Source organism: Grus americana, chromosome Z (genome assembly GCF_028858705.1).
Source record: "Grus americana isolate bGruAme1 chromosome Z, bGruAme1.mat, whole genome shotgun sequence".
NCBI classification, from domain to species: Eukaryota; Metazoa; Chordata; class Aves; order Gruiformes; family Gruidae; genus Grus; species Grus americana.
In genome coordinates, this window is record NC_072891.1 from 19,274,003 (window position 1) to 19,297,038 (window position 23,036).

Here is a 23,036-nt window from a genome sequence, read left to right on the forward strand (position 1 = left end):
AACCGTTGTCTCAGGGTACCCCGGGCTCAGGCTCCGCAGACCTCCTTCCAGCGCAGCGCCGGGGAGCGGGCACGCAGCCCCGGGCAGCGCCAGCCGAGGCGGGCGCGGGTGTCTCCTCTAGGGACTGAAACGGGGGGAGAACCGAGGGGGACAACCCGGCCGCAGAGTCTGCCGGGGACCGCCGGGACCCCGCCGGCGAGCACCGCGGGGGCGGGGGGCGGGAGCTGCCTCTGACCGCTCCGCGCCCGCAGCGCAGGGGGCGTGGAGGAGGAGGAAGAAGAGGAAGAGGAGGAGGAGGAGAAGGAGGAGGGGTATTTCGGGGCGGCGAGGAGCAGGTGGCGCTCAGTGCCGCGCTGGGAAGCGGCCAGCTTGGGAGCGGGACCGGCCCGACTTCCGCACCGCACCATGGGCTCCGCGCTGCCGCTGCTGCTCCTCGCTCTGGGTAGGTCTGTCTCCCCGCACCGGGAAGGTCTGTCTGTCTGTCTCCCCGCACCGGGAAGGTCTGTCTGTCTCCCCGCACCGGGAAGGAAGGTCTCCCCGCGGCCGCAGCCGGTGCGGAGCGGGGTGCGCTGGGGACGGGGCAGCGCCGGGCGGTGAGTGCCTCTGGGCCGGACTCTGTGTGTGTGGCTGCGGCCCCGTGTGCAGTGCGGGGTGTCGGTGGCGTTTTTAAAGCAGGTTAACCCCCAAACTCGTGGATTGGCGTGGAGTTCGCCTTTCCATAAAATGGAGCGTGTGCGTGCTGAGGGAGAGGGAATCGGTGCAGTTTGATGTGTGAATTTATGGTTATGTGGCGATTACGCCTTTTTAAAAGGGAAGATGATATTCATAATTGTGAATGCTGTTCCTAATTTGCAAGAGTCGTCTAGGTCTGTTCCTACCCTGTTGGGCAGATGTCGCTCCTTGGAAAAGGACAGGGAAACTTGAACCATCTCCTTCTCTTGGCTGACTAAATTACCATTACATACATTTTCCTGGGAACTATAAGCCATCATATTCACATGCCATGAGCGAATTCCCACGCACTTTCAGAGTTTTAGTATTACTGTATATTCTCACAAACCCTTAATTAGCAAGTTACTGAAGAAGCAGCATAAAAATCAGTTTTCACTGATGAGCTGTTCCAACTTGTTCTTTCAGTAACTACAGCAAACTCTGCCTTGGAATGTGCGGCTGCAGGGTATGAAATCAAATACAAAAATATTAACCTGTGGTAAGATATACAGTATACAGACAACCTGGTAACTTTTTAAAAAGAAAAATTCTTAAAAGCATCAATGGTCAAAACATTCACTCTGTGCTTTTGCACATCCTTTATTTTCCTGGTTGCAGCCACTGTGCACCAGAAACGTTAAAATCCCCTGTAATTCATGGGGTTTTAGGACTTGCAAAGGTTTGTAGAGTGGTGCTGAAAGCAGAAGTTAAGGACTGATTGTGAGAGGACGATTCCCCTGACAATGAGACTGACAGAAGTGGGATTGGTCTGCTTTGTTCAGGCACTATCCATGATTTGTCTTCTTTTATACAGTTGATAGCTGTCATAATTTTGATTTCAGATGTGTGTGACATTTGATGTTAGTGGATGTAATTGCTGAGTTAATACTCTCTTAGGCCTTTTCCATCTTGTAGAAGTAGCAGGGAAAAGAAAATTTCAGGACTGGAGCATTTTCCCCAAGTGATTTGGAGTCCCACTGTGGTGGTGCTGTTGCAGCTTTCCCATAATCATTTTTAAATTGATTGAATTCTAATTAACTGCTTTACTTTCAAAGGTGATGTTCTTGAATTTAATCAGGCTAGCTAAGCTGCATTAGTCAGTACTTCAGGAAAACTTCCCAACTTTATTTTAAACTTGATTTTATGTCAATATAGTCACTTCTGAATTGTCAGCTAATGGACCACATAGAGGTATTGCTTTATGGTGTCTCCACAAATTCAACTAAAAGTAACACAAAAGTAAAGGTGTGGGTTATTCATTGTTGGTGTATTCATTTGTGTTTGGAAAGTCATTAAGACTTTGTAGATTATACAAGAACAAAGGAATAGAAATGCAATAGAACTACAATTTTAATGAGTTTGCTATCAACTTTATTACTCGTTGATCAAAAAGTATATAGCATACCTAAGTAGATTATGTTAAGAGGAGTAACAGTAAGTGAAGGACTTACTAGGGCAACCTATACAACAAAGCCTGATGTTTTCTGTTGTAACACCCTGCTGTTAGCTGCTTATAGGTTTGCCACATCTGGTTCTTTAAATTTACATTTTAAGGATCTATTTTTTTTCCTTAGCCAGTTCTTAAAAATCAGAGCCAACATAGCCCAGCATTTTCTGAGAGTGCGGCCAGTGGAAAATACAGTAGCTTTCCTGGGCTCAATTCTGGTAACATTTTCTTTGGAAAGCTTGAGTGCCCTCATGTTTCAGAGGAGATACTTGAAATTTGGCAGGAAGGTGCTATTTGCATCATCTTGAATATCTACCTAAATTTGGCCAAGTAACAAATCCTTGGAAAACTGCATTGCTCTGGAAAGGAATCTGTTTTTGTCAGCTTGATTCTACATTGATTCTTGACAGTACATTCTGTCCATCCTTGGTGTGGAGCTCTCTCAGACTTCCTCTGCTATTAGAGCTGTAGTGGGGTGTAGCTGTGTTTGTGTGACGTCTAGATCTACACCTGCAAACATAGAAACTCTCTTGTGTTCTCATGTTATCTGGTACTTTTACAGCCGTCTCCATTGTTGTTTGAGGCACTCTGCTTTCCAGTTTGTTTCTGGGTCCTGGTCTGCTGATTGTCCGTACTGCATGCTGTTAGCTGATTTCCTGGTGAAATCAGCTTGTTCTTCCCTTTTATGAGAATAATTCACTTCAGAACAAATTCTCAAGTGACAGTGTTGGAGAACCATGCCTAGTGGAGGAAATCAAATTTAGCATGGCCTCACCTATACTGTCTCAGCAGGCTTTCACATTCAAGCACACCACGAACCTTCCTCCAACAACCCAGGACGTGAATGATATCACTCTGGCACATTCGTAAAATCTCCACTCTGTGAAGCACGCGTCCCTCACTCTATTTAAATCTGAAGTGGAAAATCACAGCTAAATAAGGGTTATTAGGCCTTTGGGCCACAGGTGTACCACTTGAGGACCACAAGTCCTCAAGCCTCCCTCTAGGAACCAGGCAGTCTGGAGGAAGAAGGAGCCCTATCTGAAATTGGGAAGGGAGGATTCTCTGAAACTTTGGATAGAATTGAGAATTTCCAAGTGTAACCCCTTTTCTGTTTGGTACATATCTGACCCTTGCTGATGAAGAACATCCTGTTGTCCTGGGGACCTTGTTGGCAATGGGCTGTAGAGCTGTATAGAGGGATAGGAGAGGACCCCAGTAACATAGTCTTTTTCTTCAGATCGGTTTTGTTTAAACTGGGATGAAAGTTGTGATAAGAGTTTAACATGCAAAAGGTAGAAAGTGCCCGAAATAAGTCAGCAACCTGGATTTGTCCCTTCTGTGCATCAGTCGCTGCCTGTGGACAGGGAAAGGTAGTGAGGTCAGAGAAGAGGCTGAGTCTCCTGCCTTGCTTAGTTTTGAAATCAGGTGTTTTATGAATGAGGAAGAAAGGTAGGGTGAAAAAGGAATTATTTTTTTTTTCCCCTTGCAGAACTGGATTCTTTCTCTCCTTTTTTGTCACAAAAGCCGAGTGCAGTTTTAGGCGAGTCATTTAAATCAAATCTTTGACACGTGGTTGGAGCTTTTGTGTTCTTCTCTTTCTCTTTGCTCAGCCAGGGGTTCTCAAAACTGAAGCTGCGTTTTGACAATCTGGTTAAGCTGACCTGAATGTGGGGCTGATGCTGCAAGGACGTTTCATCAACTCCTGATTGCATGTTCCCACCAGTTTCCCTGTGCTACCACTGGGGCTTGGGCTGGGGAACAGGTCAGGGACCCATTTGTCTGAATAATTTTTTCCCCTTCTTTCAGCCAGGTTGGTTCTGGAGATGAGTTAAACTGATCCTGTTCACTTGAGCAATTTATTTGAGTGCTAGTGCTGGCATAGGGGACAGGCAGAACTCGTGGCCAGAGGAGGGAGGGAATTTGGAAAAGTCCCTTTCACTGGTAGCCAGCACTTCAGCTGGCTTGGGCTGGTTGTTGAAGTGCATCTTGACATGCAAAGCTGCTGTGTATTCACAGCTGTGAATGAAGTAAATGGAAACTGTATTTTGAATGTGCTAAGTATTCTGAAAAAATAAGGTTTTAGATGTATCACTAGATATCCAAAAGTAGTAAGTACTTTTAACTTTGATTTTTATTTATTTATTTTTTAAATGGAGCTAAGGATGATATTTCACTTGAGTGTTGAAAATTAAATTCTCTGTCATTTGCAAATACTTACATGCTTATGGTCAAGATATGTAGAGATGAATCCACAAGGAAGCTGCTAATTCAGTAGGTTAAAATATTATACATAAAAAGTACGAGGCCATGTACTGAACAGCAAGGGCTAAACTGATAACTGAATAGCAAGTAAAAATTGCACATTTGGTGCAATAAATGAAGCCAGAAGTCCAGGTGAAAATGCAGTGTATGATTGTAAAACACATGCATGCGCACACCAACTTAAAGCTGTACAACTCATCTTAATTTCTGCCTTTCCCCCTCTTTGTATTCTTCTTTTGTTACCTTGCTATTTTATTATTGTATCTGTGAGTAATGTTAAAAATCACTCGAAAATCTGGAGATTGCTTGAAAGCAGGATCCAAACATGAACTTTTCTTAAACTAAAACTATTTCTAGTTTTCCCTACTTTAAGGGAATTTGTCAGGTAGTAGGAGTGTTATTTTTGGAGTTTTGCCTTTCACAGCATTGCGCATTGAAGCGAGGCTTCATTCATACTGTATTACAGGACTTGTATTTTGTACAAATGATGTTTATTTTAGAAAGCATACAGGGTATTACCATCACACTCCTAAACACATTAACAGTTAATATTTGTGCATAATTTGGGCAAAGTCAACATGAGACCTTACCAACAAGTTTTAACTGGGTGCTGTCTGGCTCTGGAACAATTTTTGAAATTGCTCTTTGCTTTTTTGGTTCAGTGACAGAGAATTTTCATTTAAGAAGTCAAAGAAGTAAGAGGACCGATACTCCTTGGTTTTATTGTGTTTCTTAGCCACTATATAAATAATATTCATTGTGGTCTTTCTTCACTGTTGTTAATTTTGAATTAAGGAAAGTGCATTTTGCATGTACTTCATGTAATATATTTTCATGAGGGCTAATAACTGGAACTGCCAATGTAATGGCTTAATGTTGAAACAGCTAAATGTTCATAAAATACTTTCCTTTAGGGTTAATGCAAGTAGAAGGGAGTTTCTACATCTTCAGACGAGTGAAGCAAGTCATTTTCCCCAGGAGAAATCTCGGGCACTATCTATCCAGTGTTGTTATTTTCATTTAAAGGTTCCCTTTGTTAGGCTCTGTGCAGGCGAGTTCCCATTTCCATGGTGACCATGCCGAAATGCAGACGGGACACAGGCTGGATTCTCATCGGCGTAGCCATGCACTTGCATACCAACACACGTTATCTGCTTGGATTAGGATGTTTCCATTAGCAGTTTTAATGTTTAGGACTTCATTTTCACATAGCAATCCCTGGCCCTGCGATACTGCACTGTGTTAGGATTTCAGACACTGTACAGCGAGAGAAAGAAAACTGATAAGTTTATTTTTTGTGTAAATAAATTGCCTGTACTGTTCCCATTCAAATTAGTCAAGGACATCAGAGAATTGTCTCAGCCTTGGTTTTCATTTCTGTTAAAGGTAACAGAGAAGGATTTTTATTTATAAACCTTCAGGTGAAAGACTGACATGTATCTGCGCTGAATAGTTATATGAACGTCCTCTCAAGGCACTGATAAAAGGATAATAAAAATAAATTAATGTGAATTACATGGGATAAATGATACCTTCTGTCTACGTTAGCTGAGTGTGAGCGCGTATCTCTGTAAAGCAATGTATGATACGCATGCACTTTCTCAAGGTGCAGAATATTAAGGCATCTAGTGGAGTCAACATAAGCTGTGTGAGTGTGTCCATAGCTTCCAAATCAGGCTGGGAGTTCTGAATTACTAAATAAACTCAATATTCTGAGTACTAATAACTGTTACTTTGAATTAGTCCCTGAATAGCATTTCAGGATCTTCAAAGGACTAACTTTTATTTTGTCCTGGAGATGCATATTCTTTAAAAAAATCTAGTGAGACTTGCATATTATTCAGAACTTACAAGAGGAATTATATAGGCAAAGAAGTGAGATCAACACAGACTCTTTGAATGCAGGACAAGCAAAGACATTCTGTGTATAACTGAATGGCTTCTGCATGGTTGAATGTCACACATGATGAATGTCACGGATTCTTTTGTCCCTTTCAAATTACTGGTAGATGGGGTGAAGGGCTTGGAAGTTATGCACAGACCTAGTGGAACTCTCTTGCTTTATTACCGATTTGTTTTGCTCTTTGAATCCTGCTTCCAAGTTCATCATTCTTCCTTTACTACATACACAATATTTTTTTAACCACAGAAATCTCCTTGGCTAATACGGTTGGTTATTTCCTCAAGATTTCTTTATTGTCTGTTCTTTAGAAAATTACTCTTAACAACACACTTCTGGAGGGCAGAGTATCACACAGTGGAAGTACCTGAGGAAATAACAGAGTTTGGGGTGGTGGTGATGGGGAAAGATTGAATTAGGTTTTTACCTTTTATCTGTCTGCCTGTCTAGCTATCTATCTCAAATACACGTGACCCTTAAGCAAGAAAGCTGGCGGCAGCCGATGCTGTGTTCAGGCTGCGACACAAAGCTGTATGTAGTGGTAAGACTGCAGATGCCCAGGCTGCCTGACCCACTGCACTACCCAGTAAATAACTACCTCAGCTGACTGCAAGATCGGCTTGCCCGAATGAGGAATAGTCGACCCGTGCTTGGCTCACATGAGCTGAGTGCAGCGATGGATGCCGTTACGAAAAGCTGTGAGCCCAGCACGTTTTTTGGGATGTGTTTGTGTCATGCTCTATGCTGCCTGGAGTAAGGCAGCTGCCCGCAGGTAACCAGCTGGATTAGCTAACCAGGTGTCTACCTCTCTGACGTACGCAGCAGTCACTTCTCATAACTTCTCAGTCCTTGTGACTGTTGTGTTCATGTCTCCCTTCAGCTGCGAAAGCACACCCGGTAAGAAATTCTACTTCATTACATAATCTGCTAAAACAACAAATCAGTAAATTACTGGACTTTAAGCTTAAATTTACTCTTGGCTGGTCCCGTTCTCTTAGTTAGGTAAATGTCTAAGTAGGTGTCCAAATCAGGGCAACTTGTGTCAAGAGTCAGTGGCCTGGTTTCTTAATAGCAACATGCTACAATAAGGAAAGTAAAACACAGAATAATCCCTTTGATAGACACCTGTCTGAAGCAGAAGCAAGTGGGATATCTTGTCCCTGGGCAAATAGTGGGTCCTAGATGGTTACCAAATATCATTGCAGTGGAGGGTGCGTGACTCAAATGTTCCTGTGCCTGTATCCTTATTTGCATTTTCTATTTGAGAACAATGGTAATTGCTAACTGAAGAAAGGCACAACATTTTATTAAATAGTTTTTCACCCGTTCTACCTTCTTAATTGTAAATTCTAATAAGACCCTAAGAGTAGTGGTCTAATAGTGTACATGAGAGCAATTTAATCCAATATTCCTACTGTGTAGAATAAAACTCAGTTATATCTAGGTGCAATACTTCAGAGGCACATAAAACTGATTTGATTTATAGATATTAAATTCAGATTTAGCTGAAATTTCTCAAATGAGAATTTAGGTAACCTTTCCTTAAAAAAAAAAAAAGTGGCCTGATACTTCATCTAACTATGCCCACCAAATAGAGTTCCCATTTAAATATGCCTGAAATTCATTTTCAGTCATTTCTGCTATTCTAAATGAAGCAAATATATTATTAAGATGGACAAAACAATAAACAGAGAAAAAAAAATCCAGCAGCACTTCTCGGATAGTAGTTTTTTTGTAGCTCTGCTAATAATAGTGATCCATTTGACTATAGCCAAATATCCTTCACTGTCTCTAACTCTCTCTTTTTTTCTTTTCCAAACTGCCCAAACCTAGTTCATCATATCGAACAGTAAAAAAAAGAATACTGTAAGAGTCTCTGGATTTGTCTTTCTGAGAAGTTGACAGCTACAATAGACTTCACTTCTCTGAAGACAAAAAGCAACTGTTCTGCTTCTGTGGAAGCAAATATTATCTGCAGAAAACTCTTCTTAAATGTACGTGGGCCCTTCTCTCTGACCCCAAAATGTACAATGCCTGCATTTTACAAAAAAAGATAACTTCTTTTTGAACTCTTGACTGGAGATACCTTGTTACCCACCTGACCACAGGCATCTGGATACGCCAGAGTCTGGCTGAGGGCTGGGAGAGTGCACCCTGCAGCCCCATTTCACCAGAAACCTGGTCCCCCCTGCCCCAGAGTGCAAATTTAGGTACCTTGGACTCAGCAAAGTCATTTAGGTGCTTTTAAAGTGCATGAAAAATGCTTGCTTGCAAAGCAGGAAGGCTCCTGCAGTTAAGCAGGGAGTCGAGGGGAGTGTTTGAACTCTGTTCTTCTCAGGCACCTGCATGAAAGTGCCTCCTTCCCTGAGGTCAAGAGTGGGGGCAAGAATTTTGGGAGGTAGGTGTCCAGTTCAGCTTTCTATCAAGTAGCTGCCTGAGAAGTGATGGGAAACCTGGGAAATGTGGGCTTAGCTCTCCCTTGAGGCTCACTGCAATGTAGACTCACCTCTCAGACTTTTCCAGAAGCATCTTTGGTACCAGGCAATAAAGTAGTCAGGGAAGCACTCTCTACCTCTGTTACAGAAACCAGGTCTCACCTCATCCCCAGATGTATGTTTGTGTTTCCAGGCAGACAAGCAAAGACACGTCTTGCCTGTGGCCTAACAACGTCAGGGGCACTTAGCTGGGAGGAGGAGTTCTGAGTTGGCCCTTTTGGACTGCTCAAGCAATTCACAGTTGGTAAACAGGCAGTGCATAAAAAAAAAAAGTTATTTAGCTATTTAGTTAAATCATTTAACTATTTAGAGCAGAAATTATTTGATCAGTAAGCATTCATTGCCTCTGGCCATGACATCAGAGTGGGCCTACAGTCGGGTAGGATACCTTGTTCTTAGGGGTGCTTCTACACCTGTATCATATTCTAAATTTTTATGCAACTTTGTGCTATGAAATGTAGGTGAAAGCATTCTGGGTTAGGCAGCTACCGAAGTCTGGGGTTCCTGGACAATTTTCCTAATTGTAATGATCCCAAATTCTGCCTAAGCCATATCTGATGCCAGAATTGATCACTTCAATATGCATTAAGGAGGAATTTCAGGTGGGTGATTGGGACCACCTATCTACCATTCAGGCTGCCAAGCTACAAGCTCCCATTACCATCAGGGGGAGAGAAACAGACGTTAGGTCTGCTATAGGAAAACAAAAGTTCTGATAATTATAGCTCTTCCAACTATTGTATTATATATCCTGTGGTGCTTTGGAGGTTTTCTTGTTGCAGGAAGCTGATGTAGCAAACTTTTTACAGCTGACGCTGTTCTTGTTTCTGGGGCTGTCTGTGTACAGTGCAGAAAGCTGAGCTCCCGGCTACACCTTGACAAACCGTGAGGGAGGAACAGGGTCCTAAACGCGGTGTCCTAAACAGCGTGATGGCAGGGTTGCTCTCGAGCCACTGCAGGCTGCGGCACTGGAGCAGCAGAGGGACTGATGAAGGTGGTTCGTCCCTCAGCCTTTTTCTAATTTAGCCTTTTCAGGTCACATTTAACAGTGATAAATACGATATAATACACTAATGCATTATAGTACACTGAAATTTTCATATAGCCTAGAGTGTGATATGGATAAGGAAATACAGATGCCTTTGGTTGCTTTCCCATCTTCTTGATACCTGTGTGCAAACATGCCTTTTCATTTGCGTACAAACACGCCTTTTCGTGGCAGCTGAAACAAGCAAAAGCAGCAAATAGGGTATAGAGATCGCAGTTCCATCGGTTTCTGTGTGGTGACATGCATTTCCTCTATTACAGTCGTAATGTGGCTCATGCTTCTCTGACTATATTTGGAAATATTGTTGGCTTAAAAAAAGGGTCAACAACTGATAAGGTTGACAAAGGGGAAGAGAATTTGCTGGAGTGAAATGCTGCTTGAAAAGTCAGTTATCATAGGGAAGCATATGAAGATTTTTTTATCATCTTTACTTGTAAAGCCAGTGACCTAACTGCATATATATGTGTACAGATTGATAGCCTCATGTACTTTTTAATCTCTTTTTTGTATTGTTGAGAACAAGTTGTGGTAGTCTAAGGACAAAGTTGAAACAATCCTGTTTGTTGTACCAAGATAAAATGAAAACCTCCAGGATATATTAAAAAGATGCAATTTATGTGAATTTTCTGTAAAAGAAAGTTTTTTCCCACTGAACTTAATGATGGAAACATGCCAGGATAATAAATTTGAGTGGGCTTGAATAGTTGCTGTCTTTATTAAAAACAGATAGGAAGTTGTCAGTCCTGCAGGAACTGCTCTCAAGCATTACTTTGGAATCAGTCCTTGTGTGTACAGTAGATTGTTGAAATTTATTAGCTCCAGATAAAGAGCAGCTTATTTGTGTGCTCTGGGAGCCAAGGAGGGCAATGTGTGGGCCACAAATAGGGACTTAGAAAGAGAAAGACAAGTGTTTCGGAGTAACTAATGCAGTCGTGGGTAAATTTAATTAGATCTCTTACTCTGCAGCAGTGCCAGAACAGTAAAATAGAGAGCACCTAGTCATGTTATCCCGGTCTCTCCAACTTTTCGTTCACAGTTTGTGTGTTGTATCATGTCTGGGTTGCTTTTTAGCAGGTTGTTGGTAACTCTTCGCTGCAACTTCTTGGACCATAAACAGTTGTAACTGAAAGGCAGTGACTCAGGCTTTCACACACTGAGGCTTTCAGGCTGGAAGCTGACCTACTTCCAGGAAGAAGCGGTCGGCCAACTAAGCCAAGAAAACTTGTTGGAGGGAGGGAGAGGAGGGGAGGAAGAGGGGCGGGAGGGAGGGAGGATTTGTTACTAAATGAGGTATTGTTTTTCCTTTCTTCTGGGTGTTTTTTTGGGTTTGGTTTTTTGATTTTTTTTTTGGGGGGGGGGGTTTGGTAGCCTATAATTTTTTTCTACACTAAACATTATAATCACTGTTAATTATTAAATAGCTTGAGATATTGTAGCTGATGTGAAGAAAATGTTGGTCTCAGGATGAAAATAAAACAAATAGATGAAGCAGTAAGATGAAGACTTGCCTTTTAAGGCTTCTGTAAACATAATGAAATATCAACAAAGTAATTGAAGTGAGGATTATAGAATACTACAACTTTTACTAAAAAAAGCCAATGTCTTGCCAATAGCATTCTTTGCTTCTTCTGATTCTTGTCAGCGGTTCATGTTGTTTTTATTTAGAAGGTTTTTCTCAATAAGAAATGTTAGATTTAAAATAAAAATAGATTAACTGTGATTATAAAACTGCTGTTTCAGTACATAAGCTGCAGATACCTACTTGCCATTGTGAGTATATACTGATGATGTTGTGCATATTGAAGAAAAAGCTACAAAAAATAGAGAAGTAAATATACAGGAGAAAACTAGTGAGAAAATACTTTTGATTTATAGTGACTGTATTGGCTAAAGGTTCATATACCTTTCCAGATTGAATTATAAGTAGTCCTCTGTTTTCCCTGCATTAAGTGAGTTGGATTCCACATAGCCCTGACTGAGTATACTAAAGATATATCAAAAAGGTGTTTTTTATATTTATGTTAATCTACAGAAAAGCCCCAAACAGTGCAACCAATATAGAATTTTTTGTTTTACATGGAAAAGAACTTGATTTGATGTCATTACCTGTGCATGCACACAACACATGTACCAATACAGTAAAGCAGATCTGGCTGAAGACTAACACATTAGCAAAAAAAAAAGTGGTTCCTTTTTTGGGCAGGTTTGCTCCGTGAACAAGCTCATTGCCATGAGAATGAAGCCACAATGAAGAATATCTGTGCTGCAGTTCAACAGAATGAAGTAACTATGCTGCTTGTTGTGTTCTTTATGTATTCAGAGTCTTGTCAGTAAAACCTTCAAAACAACATATTAGGAAAGCTATTCAAATTATGGGTTGTTCTTTCTGTAAAAATAGTTGACTAATTGCAGTTGGATTATTGCTCTGATAACATAGGTTCTGAATAATAAGGGACTAATTTTACTCTTACACCAAAATGTTGTTGCCTTTTAATAAAAAGCAGTAAAGTAACAGTAAATATATCTATTATGAAGCAAATACTACTTGACTACCCTCTTTCCTAACTTCATTATTTTCTCTTCCTGCCTTCATTCTACCTTTTTCCTAATATTTCAAGTAACTATAGCGTGAGCAGTAACTGTAGGTGCCTGTACTCCCTTACTAACTTTGGAAAACGTGAGCCAATTTCAGAAAATTTTTGCTGAGGGATGAAAAAAAATAACTAGTTGGGTATTGGAGTGAGACAAAAGTGCTTTTACAAGTTCCCTGACATCTAAGGCAATCCAGTGTGACCTTGCATAGTACAAACCACCAGAAAATCCACCTCAAAGAGAGCCCTTCAGTCATGGAGAAAGCTTGAACCAGAGTTGTCAATCCACTGTGAGATAAAGCCAGTGGAAAAGAAGAGTTACAAGTTCTCTCATCCCTCCCACCCTTTTCTTTTCTCTGCCCCAGCAGAGTCTGACAGGCTTCAGAGCCCTACCAATGTGCCTTCTTTGGAGAAGGAAATCTTTCAGACCAAGGGGAAAATTTTTTTAGTGGAATTTGTAGTGACTGTCTTAGAGCAGATTAACAAAGGGCAAAGAAAAGCCCTCTTCTGGAAAGAGCACATACTTGAAAAAAATGCTACACTGAGTAATTAAGGCACTGTAGGCTGTACACATTTTACTGGCTGCCAATCTATGAAACTGCTTCAGGAAGCAGACAATAATCCAGTAGGATTTTCTTGACCTTTTTTTCCAAAACAATTTGTGGACTAAAAAACCCATGCAAGAATGCATGTAATACTGTCTTGGTTTTACCATAATGCCAGGTCACGGCTTTGTTCTTCTTTAGTGACTACACACTTGCCCCTTCCACCCCAAATCCCACAGCATGCTGATGGGTTTGGGTTTGTCAGGGTCCGCTGCCCTGCTGGAGGCGGCACAGGGGCAGCGGGTATGGCTGTGGCCGGGCTGCGGAGCAGAGGGGAGCTGCCGCAGGGGCTCCCCCTCTTCCCTCTCCTGGCATCGTTACTGGCACGAATCCTCGCTTACAAAGACAAAGGGTCGCTTAGCTGGATTATGTAAGAAACTTTTTCTGTTTTATATCCTGTAGTTGCTTAAAGAAGCAAACACTGTGCCGTTAAGGAAAAAAAGGTGATGAGGTTTCCTTCATTGTAAAGTTTCCTACTGGCAAGGTTAATACTAGATAAATTTAAAACTAATGCTTAGCATGGGGTGGATCCTTATAGACTCAGTGGTCAAATACCATCATGTCGTCTTTTTTCTTTGTACTATGATTGCTAGACCTGTTTGATGCAAGCTATAAATAACAGCAGCAGTGAATGCCTCTGTTTGAATGGATGTTTTAATGACATGAGACTTGTCATAACTTAGTCTGTATAATTATGGGATTCTGTCCTATATTGCCTTCTTAAATTGGAGCATCATCTTTACAATGTAGTATAAAGTGATTAGAAATTCAATTTTACTCATAGACTGAAAACAAAATGACACATTTATTGACACTTATGACACAAAATGCAGGCTAATAATATTTTTAGTATATTTTATTAAACTTTTTATAAACTTATTCCACAAACCAAGTAATCAAACACACAAAATCTGATTTCTTTTTTTCTCATCCAATTGAACAATTTTTTTAATACTGATTAATCTGAAAGCCTATAATCAGACAACTATTATAATCATGACATCAAATGATTGATTATCCAACAGATATTTTCTGCTTGCTTGCTTTAAGCTGTGAGCTTTGCTTACAAAATCAAAACAATTATGAACTGGGTGTACCTAACATGAGCTGTTACTTCAGTAAACTTGCTTCAGCTTGCACTTAAACAGCAGCAAACTGAAGGCATTATAGCCATCTTTAGACATGTCATTTATAGTTGCAGAAGAATTCCCACACGTTCAGGCTTAAAGGTGCACAGTCAGAACATGTATTATTTTTCATCCTACTAGAAGCAAGAAAATGGTGGTGCAGAAGTATACCAGCAGCTATACTCTTACAGTGCAGCTGCTGTGGTATATGCTGCAATAATGCAGTTCCTGAAATACTGGAATTCCCAGGAAAAAAAAAAAAAACATGCAAAGAGATTAGTGGCATTTATTGGAAAGCTTACAGTTCCTTTTATCCCATTAAGCACTTTTTTCTAACTTTTCTTGTCTGAAGCTTTATGTTGGGAGCTGCTTTGCTTGATGAAGCTGTCCAATTTAAACCAAAGTGCCCAAACCCCCTACCCAGTCAGCAGAGAGAAACTTGCTTTTGAAGTCTTCAGAAGGGCCTTCAGAAGCTTTAGGCTTGTATCTGGCTTCCTTTGTTTCATGCAGTCTGTTTATTTGACTGTAAATAAAGTGCCATTTACAGAAAGAAATTAGGAAGTGATTACTTGCCTGACTAATCTCTCATCATGATCGTTAAGTCACAAAGTAGAAGTCTGTCACCAAAAGCTATTAAAATCCAGATAGTGAATTAGTTTTCTTTATTTCAAGATTCTTAAATTATCAAAGTTCAGTGCCTGAGGGCAGCAACAGATACTGAATCTTTCCAGCCTAGAATATACAGTACTCTGAACCTAGATGCTTCAATGATTGGCACCCTTTTAATGCATAAGAGACCCTCTTATTCTGGCACAGGCTTAAAATAGGTTTGAAGCAAACTTAGCATTTTCTCTTTTTTGGCTACAAATGTTTGAATTTCTTGTTCTGAACACTGTATTTAGATAGATGTACAAAATGGATAAAAGATGTCCTTATAGTGTAAGCACTATATATAAGATGGTGAAAAATGGCAGGGAAATGCCTTAGTATATTATTGCAAGTATATACTTGCTAGGCCCAAACCAAGTAAGATTTGTGTGGAGTAGATCTAAAAATCAAAAACCTTCTGATGATTATAAAAATGTGGAATTTAAAATGTCTGTGATTGAAATATGCTGAAACTATGGTTCACTTGATAATGTTCATGGTGAGTCAAGAGTGCATTTGCTAGCTTTTCTACTTCGATTTTGTGAAGCGGTCATGAGTGAGAGGCAAGCTGATCCATAAGAATATTGCCAATGACAGTGTGTCTTCAGAGGTGGGGTTTTCCCCTTCCCCAAAACCCAGACTTGAACTATGAATATATGTGGTTGTGTTTCATGTCAAAAGTACTGCAAAACACAGAGTGATATGTCTGTACACATTCCCTTCTCCAATCTTAAAAAACATGACTCAGGAAATATATTTATCTCTAAGGATGTTTCTCAAGGAACTATACTTTTAGCAAAGGGTAATTGCTTGCTTTACAGAGAACAGCTGTAGATAGTGGTTGTTTGAAATAAGTAATATATGATTTCCTGTTTTGAGTTCATGGTAAAAAAAGTAGTAACTGTGTGAGTTGTATTTAGTCTTCTGCTAGTATCATTTGTGTTTTCTATTCTATGGGCAAAGGTACAAAATTAATTTAAATTTGTTATGTGTCATGAACTTTGCCTGCAAACCTGTGGTTATGATTTTAATATTTTCACTATGATGTTATTATTATTACAGCTAAGCTACTGTGATGGCTGTTTTATGCTGATATAGTCCCTGTTAACCTCTCTTCCAAAGCTGGTTTTGGGACCTGGAAAAGAGTGACACCGACGAGTGCTCTGCCCATCAAAACTAGAGAAACGCTTAGAATTTAAGCTTATATTTTTGAGATCCCAGCATATATCTCCTTAAAGGTACCCTGTTATAAGGTATTATACCGGCTGCCACTTTGCTACACGATGACTCATACCAAATCATTACCGTGAGGCATATTTTGTGTGTAGAGCAGGTAAAACTCACTCTGTCTGGGCACACAGGAAGGGAGGGGAAACGTGAAGGATGTTGTTTAACCCATGAGCAACTCCATGAACCTGCCTCACCTGGGAACCTTGGGCAGTAACTGCACGGTGCAACCACAGGTCATGGTTTCTGCTGTCACTGCCATTTTTGGGGGGTTGTCAGGAGCCCTAAGGTGTTCCTCAGCCAGGCTGTAGCTTGTTCCTGGGATCCCACTATTGTCTCAGTCCTACCACCTGCAAGCTGCAGGAGGAGTTACCTACTCCTGGTTATTAGGGGACTCTGTGCCTTTTCCTGCAGCTCTTGTAGTGGACGTTCTCCTAGATGTCCACTTACAGCTCTTGATCAGAAAGCAAGCAGGTCCTTATTGAATGAGGAGTGGGCCCCCGTGCCTTGCAAACACTTAGGACCTTGTCCCCAGCCCACACTGCCAGTGCCCCCCAAAAAATGGCATAGAGAGGCATACCCTTATTCCTAGGCACGCAAGTGCCCAAGGAAAAGCAATTAATACCATGACCACAGCAAAGTGGAGTTTGTGTTAATTGTCGTGATTTATTAACGCAGTTCTATTTTGCATGTTTGTATTTCTAAGCTTTCCTGTTTGGACAACTGTTCAGACTGTTTGGACTGAAAACAAAGGCTTCTGGTGTGATAATGCAATGACTCAAAAACGTAGATTTTCTGCTGCAGTAGATAATCTGTTTTTTGTTCCAGTGCTTCAAACATTAAGATAGACACTAGAATATAAACAGTATTAGCAGTTACAGTCAGTGCATTTTCATTTTGATGTATCTCAGCAGGGTGTTGATGTGTTTGCTGTGCCATAAGCATAACTTATGCCTTAAGGTAAAGGAGGATAACAGACCTCTGAGTCATAGCTCTTGGCTCCCGTAAGCTAAAAACATTCCCATTAGTAATGCTGCAACTTTTGTTAAGGCAAACAGTGAATGAGTCTTTAATCTCTGCCCACGATATTATAACACCTTAAAAGATTGTGCCAGACAGGCATTACACATGGGCAGATGAGTACTGTAGGGAAAAGGCTGGTTTTTTTCTTGCACATGTCAAAGGCTAAATTTTCTTCTATTGGGGGAGCTGCCACAGATGAAGAGCCTTTTTCACTGGGATCAAAATTCTTCTCTAATTGCTTCTGTGATAATCATAATCTTTCTGTTAACAGGCATTCTTCATAACTGCTGTGAAGCCTACAATGTTGGACTCCTAGAAGCAAAAATATTTTCTGGTCCATCAACTGAGCAGTTTGGATATGCCATTCAACAGTTTACAAATGAACAAGGCAAATGGTAAGCAGTTTGAACACCTTGTTAAATGTCCAGTTAAAAAGTTAAGGAAAAAATATCGCAACTAATTTTTCTAATTCCAAATTTCATTTCAATGCATTCCAATTAATTCCTTTTTATATTACAGTTACCTTTTTACTAGTAAATACTTACATTATTAAAATGAAAGTGAAAATATTCTAAAGATGTATACATGTCAAGGTTCAGGCTTTTTTCCTTTACACAATGCAGTCTGAAGTCTTTCTTTCCGTTAATCTTTTACTTTCATCTCCAATACACCAGTTTCTTCAGATTTACAATTCCTGTAAAATTTTAACTCTCACTTAATTCCTTCCTTTACCAATAGCATCTCTGTTACGCATTACGTAACTGTGGGATACTTTCCATTTTAACATTGTTGAGGTTAAAACAAATGATTAGGGCTGGGATGTTCTAATTATGAATATTAAAATTAAGTGAACTTAAATTTATATAATTTTGTGTCTGATATAGTATTGTGTTCACTTCTCAAGGGACAGCATATTCAGATGTATATCATAACACAATCCTAGCAAATGCCTTGTGTCCACTGCATCTCTTCAGCCATAAAATTTGATGTGAAATCCACTGTTGCTACAACATTGAGCTTGATGAGTAATTAGTAAAATATTTTTTCTGGTAATGTTGGTTTCAAAAAGAACTTTAAAATATTAACCCAGAGTAAGCCCATTTAGTGGAAAACACAGTTGCCTCTGCAGCCTCAGCAACCTCAAAGCTTAAGGTGTCTTTCATGGCAAGGACTACATGTCTATAAATAGTGGTACTCAACTACTTTAAATTGTTATTTGTGTATACGTGGTTTTAAGTCTATAGTGGAAAGTCACACAAGTTATATATATTATCATAAGCCGAGACGACATTTTAGATGTCTCTTTCTCCATAGATTGAAACAATATCAGAACCAACATAGCCACAAACTGACATGTTTGCTTAAGTGTTTGTGGTGGGCTGACCCAGGCTGGAGGCCAGGTACCCCCCAAAGCCGCTCTGTCACTCCCCTCCTCAGCAGACAGGCGAGAGAAGATATAGCAAAAGGCTTGTGGATCGAGATGAGGGCAGGAAGAGATCACTCACCAGTTACTGTCATGGGCAAAACAGACTCAACTCAGGAAAACTGATTTTAATTTATTACCAATCAAATTACCAATTACAAATCAAATCAGAGTAGGATAATGAGGGGGAAAAAAACCCCCCTAAATCTTAAAACATCTTCCCCTCCACCGCTCCCTTCTTCCCAGACTTAACTTCACTCCCAATTTTCTCTACCTCTAACCAGCGGCACAGGGGGACAGGGAATGGGGGTTGTGGTCAGTTCATCACACGGTGTCTCTGCCGCTCCTTCCTCCTCAGGGGGAGGACTCCTCACACTCTGCCCCTGCTCCAGTGTGGGGTCCCTCCCACAGGAGACAGTCCTCCATGAACTTCTCCAACGTGAGTCCTTCCCACAGGCTGCGGTCCTTCACAAACTGTTCCAACGTGGGTGTCTCCCATGGGGTGCAGACCTTCAGGAGCAGACTGCTCCAGCGTGGGTCCCCCATTGGGTCACAAGTCCTGCCAGCAAACCTGCTCCAGCCTGGGCTCCTCCCTCCATGGGGCCACAGGTCCTGCCAGGAGCCTGCTCCAGCCTGGGCTTCCCATGGGGTCACAGCCTCCTGTGGGCACATGTCTGCTCCAGCACGGAGTCCTCCATGGGCTGCAGGGGGACAGCCTGCCTCACTGTGGTCTTCTCCACATGCTGCAGGGAAAACTCAGCTCCAGTGCCTGGAGAACCTCCTCCCCCTCCTTCTTCACTGACCTTGGTGTCTGCAGGGTTGTTTTTCTTGCTTGTTGTCACTCCTCTCTCCAGTTGCTATTGCTCCTGGTGGTTTTTTGTTTGGGGTTTGTTTTCCCCCTTCTTAACTCTGTTATCCCAGAGGTGCTACCACCATCGCTGATGGGCTCGGCCTTGGCCAGCAGTTGGTCTGTATTGGAGCCAGCTGGCATTGGTTGGACACAGGGGAAGCTTCTAGCAGCTTCTCACAGAAGCCACCCCTGTAGCCCCCTCTGCTACCAAAATCTTGCCACGCAAACCCAATACAGTGATGATTGATGGATAGTTAGTAACAGAAGTTTTTTCAGTAAAAAGAAAGAAGGATGTCAAAATCTGAAATCCATGGAAATGCGTATGAAAATGTATTTTACAGTTAAAGTTTGGAAAAGCCCATACGAAAATACTGAGCTAGCTGAGACTTTTATGCATAGCCCTGTACAGAGACACTGTACAGTTGCAACCAATTGCATATGCAAAGATGTAAGACTACCTAAATCCCACTGCATCTATGACATTACTGTTTACCACCAGTGACGAGGAGGCAAAATAAGTGGAAAGCAGAGCTGTACCCTCCAAACTAGGAGCTTGGCATTTCCTCTCCCTCCCTTGGGTAGGGTCCCAGTCTACCCCCACTCCTCACCTGATGTTGTGGTGGCTTCTCACTGCATTTCTGCCTACTTTAATTATGTGTTTAGTCAGCCATAGATCAGAGCTTTTTTTTTTTTTAAATTCTGTGTAAAGCCATTGAAGGAAAACAAGAATGTCCGTCTGAAGTGAATTGAATGCTTTGGCTGATACATGGATAAATTATGTCTTGTGTTTTGTACTTCCTGTAAGTTTTTATATAAGCTTGCAACAGGAGCACTAGGTTCCAGACTCACCCAGGCTATTTAAGTTTTATATTTCCCTGTTTTATTTTTACTTCTGCTATAAAGTCTCCTCCAGGACCATTTCCTTGAATGATGTGTCGTGGGTTTTGGGAAAGTGAGTAAATTTGGATTAACTTTTCCTATTTTATCATAGAATCATAAAGTGGTTTGGGTTGGAAGGGACCTTAAAGATCATCTAGTTCCAACTCCCCTGCCATGGGCAGGGACACCCTCCACTAGACCAGGTTGCCCAAAGCCCCATCCAACCTGGCCTTGAACACTTCCAGGGATGGGGCCTCCACAGCTTCTCTGGGCAACCTGTTCCAGTGCCTCACCACTCTAACAGTAAAGAATTTCTTCCTAACATCTAATTTAAATCAACCCTCCTTCAGCTTAAACCCATTACCCTTTGTCCTGTCACTCCATGCCCTTATAAACAGTCCCTCACCAGCTTTCCTGCAGGCCCCCTTCAGGTACTGGAAAGCTGCTATAAGGTCTCCCTGGAGCCTTTTCTTGTCCAGGCTGAAAAGCCCCAATTCTCTCAGCCTGTCCTCATAGGAGAGGTGCTCCAGCCCTGTGATCATCTTTGTGGCCCTCCTCTGGACTTGTTCCATGTCTTTCTTGCTCTGGGGACCCCAGAGCTGGATGCAGTACTCCAGGTGGGGTCTCACAAGAGTGGAGTAGAGGGGCAGGATCACCTCCCTCAACCTGCTGGTCACACCTCTTTTGATGCAGCCGAGGATATGGTTGGCTTTCTGGGCTGCAGGCGCACACTGCTGGCTCATGTTGAGCTTTTGATCAATCAACTCTCCCAAGTCCTTCTCCTCAGGGCTGCTTTCAATCCATTCTCTGCTCAGCCTGTAGTTGTGCTTGGGGTTGCCCTGACCCACATGCACGACCTTGCACTTGGCCTTGTTGAACTTTATGCGGTTTGCATGGGCCCACCTCTCCAGCCTGTGGAGGTCCCTCTGGATTGCATCCCTTCCCTCCAGCGTGTCGACCACATCACACAGCCTGGTGTTGTCAGCAGATCTGCTGAGGGCACACTCAATCCCCCTGTCCATGTCACCAACAAAGATGTTAAATAGCACCAGTCCCAATACTGACCCAAGGAACACCTCTTGTCACTGTTCTCCACTTGGACATTGAGCTGTTGACCAGCTTTGAGTGCGACCATCCAGCCAATTCCTTATCCACCGAGTGGTCCATCCATCGAATCCATGTCTCTCCAGTTTAGAGACAAGGATGTCATGCAGGACAGTGTCAAATGCTTTGCACAAATCCAGGCAGATGACATCAGTTGCTTTTCCCTTATCCACCAACGCTGTAATGCCATCATAGAAGGCCACCAAATTTAATAGGCACAATTTGCCCTTAGTGAAGCCGTGTTGGCTGTCACCCATCACCTCCTTATTTTCCATGTGCCTGAGCATAGTTTCCAGGAGTGTCTGCTCCATAACCTTGCCAGGTACAGAGGTGACACTGTGCAGCCTATACTTCCCCATGTCTTCCTTTTTTTCCCTTTTTAAAAATGGGGATTATGTTTCCCCTTTTCCAGTCAATGAGAACACTTGACTGCCAGGACTTCTCAAATATGATGGAGAGTGGCTTAGTCACTTCATCTGCCAGTTCCCTCAGGACATGCAGATGCAACTCAGCAGGTCCCATGGAGGTTCCTCAGATGTCTCGAACTTGATCTTCTACAGTGGGTGGTTCTTTGTTCTCCCAGTCCCTGCCTTTGCCTTCTGAGACTTGGGCAGTGTGGCTCAAGCATTTGCCAGTGAAGACTGAGGGAAAGAAGTCATTAGGTACCTCAGCCTTCTCCATATCCTGGGCAACCAGGTCTCCCGTTTCATTCTGGAGGGGGCCCACATTTTCCCCTTGTCTTCCTTTTATCACTGACATACCTATAGAAGCTTTTCTGGTTGCCCTTGACATCCCTGGCCAGATTTAATTCTATCAAGACTTTTCATTTCCTAACCTGATCCCTGGCTGCTCAGACAGTTTCTCTGTATTCCCCCCAGGCTACCTGCCCTTGCTTCCACCCTCTGTAGGTTTCCTTTTGGTGTCAGAGTTTGTCCGGGAGCTCCTTGTTCATCCATGCAGGCCTCCTGGCATTTTTGCCTGACTTCCTCTTTGTTGGGATGCATCATTCCTGAGCTTGGAGAAAGTGATCATTTAATCTTTCTCTTGTGTGCGTTATTAAAAAAAAAAAGCAAAAACCCAAACCACAAAACACTCAAGCTGTTCAGTAGACTTGGTTTCTCCTGTAAGCATCGCAGAGGCTGCAGTCCTTGTGCAGGGCGCTTGTTGATAGGGCTGAACTAGGAGTGAGATAAACACTGTGTCTTGCATAAGATCAGGATGCTGCTTTCTGGAGAGGGGAGCATTTATCACTATATGCATAGGCTATCTTTGTGCAGCAAGATTGTGATGCACTCAAAAACTCAGTTCAGGCACAGTGGGGCTGCCCACCACATCAAAAGCTTCTGGGGTGGCACCTCTCTGCAAGGGAGTGGTTATCCAGGATCTGAGATCCGCCAGTAATTTTATTACTTCCTAGAGCTTGCTTCTGTTAATAAAATCACATGATGCTATAGTCAATACAGCTTTAAAAATCCTCCTGTACTTTCTCAAAGAGCGGAAAGAAGAGATACAGAAAACCCAGCACATGCTAGTTATATTATTCAGCTGTATTTCTGGGAGGTACATCTCCTGAGGTGGTAAGGGCTATAGAAAATGATAAAGAGAGTTTTTGCAGAATTGCGACTGCATGCAGCAGTGTGTTATCACTTTTCCTTTGAAATGAGTTCAGAGAGAAGAAGGAAGACAGTCCAAC

The 23,036-nt window shown here is 42.0% G+C and overlaps 1 protein-coding gene across 2 annotated transcripts in view; it reads left to right on the forward strand.

Annotated features, from left to right (window-relative positions):
- Positions 1-311: 311 nt before the first annotated feature.
- The window catches only part of ITGA2 (integrin subunit alpha 2), a 77,138-nt gene continuing 54,413 nt past the window's right edge, over positions 312-23,036 (forward strand). Inside the window, exons 1-2 of one of the 2 annotated variants that reach the window (XM_054810214.1) lie at positions 312-442; positions 17,359-17,482. In XM_054810214.1, coding sequence (XP_054666189.1) covers positions 406-442; positions 17,359-17,482 — 161 coding nt within the window. In that variant the 5' untranslated portion in view covers positions 312-405. Of the gene's footprint in view, positions 443-17,282; positions 17,483-23,036 lie in introns of those variants that run through there. The other variant, XM_054810213.1, reaches the window with a different exon arrangement.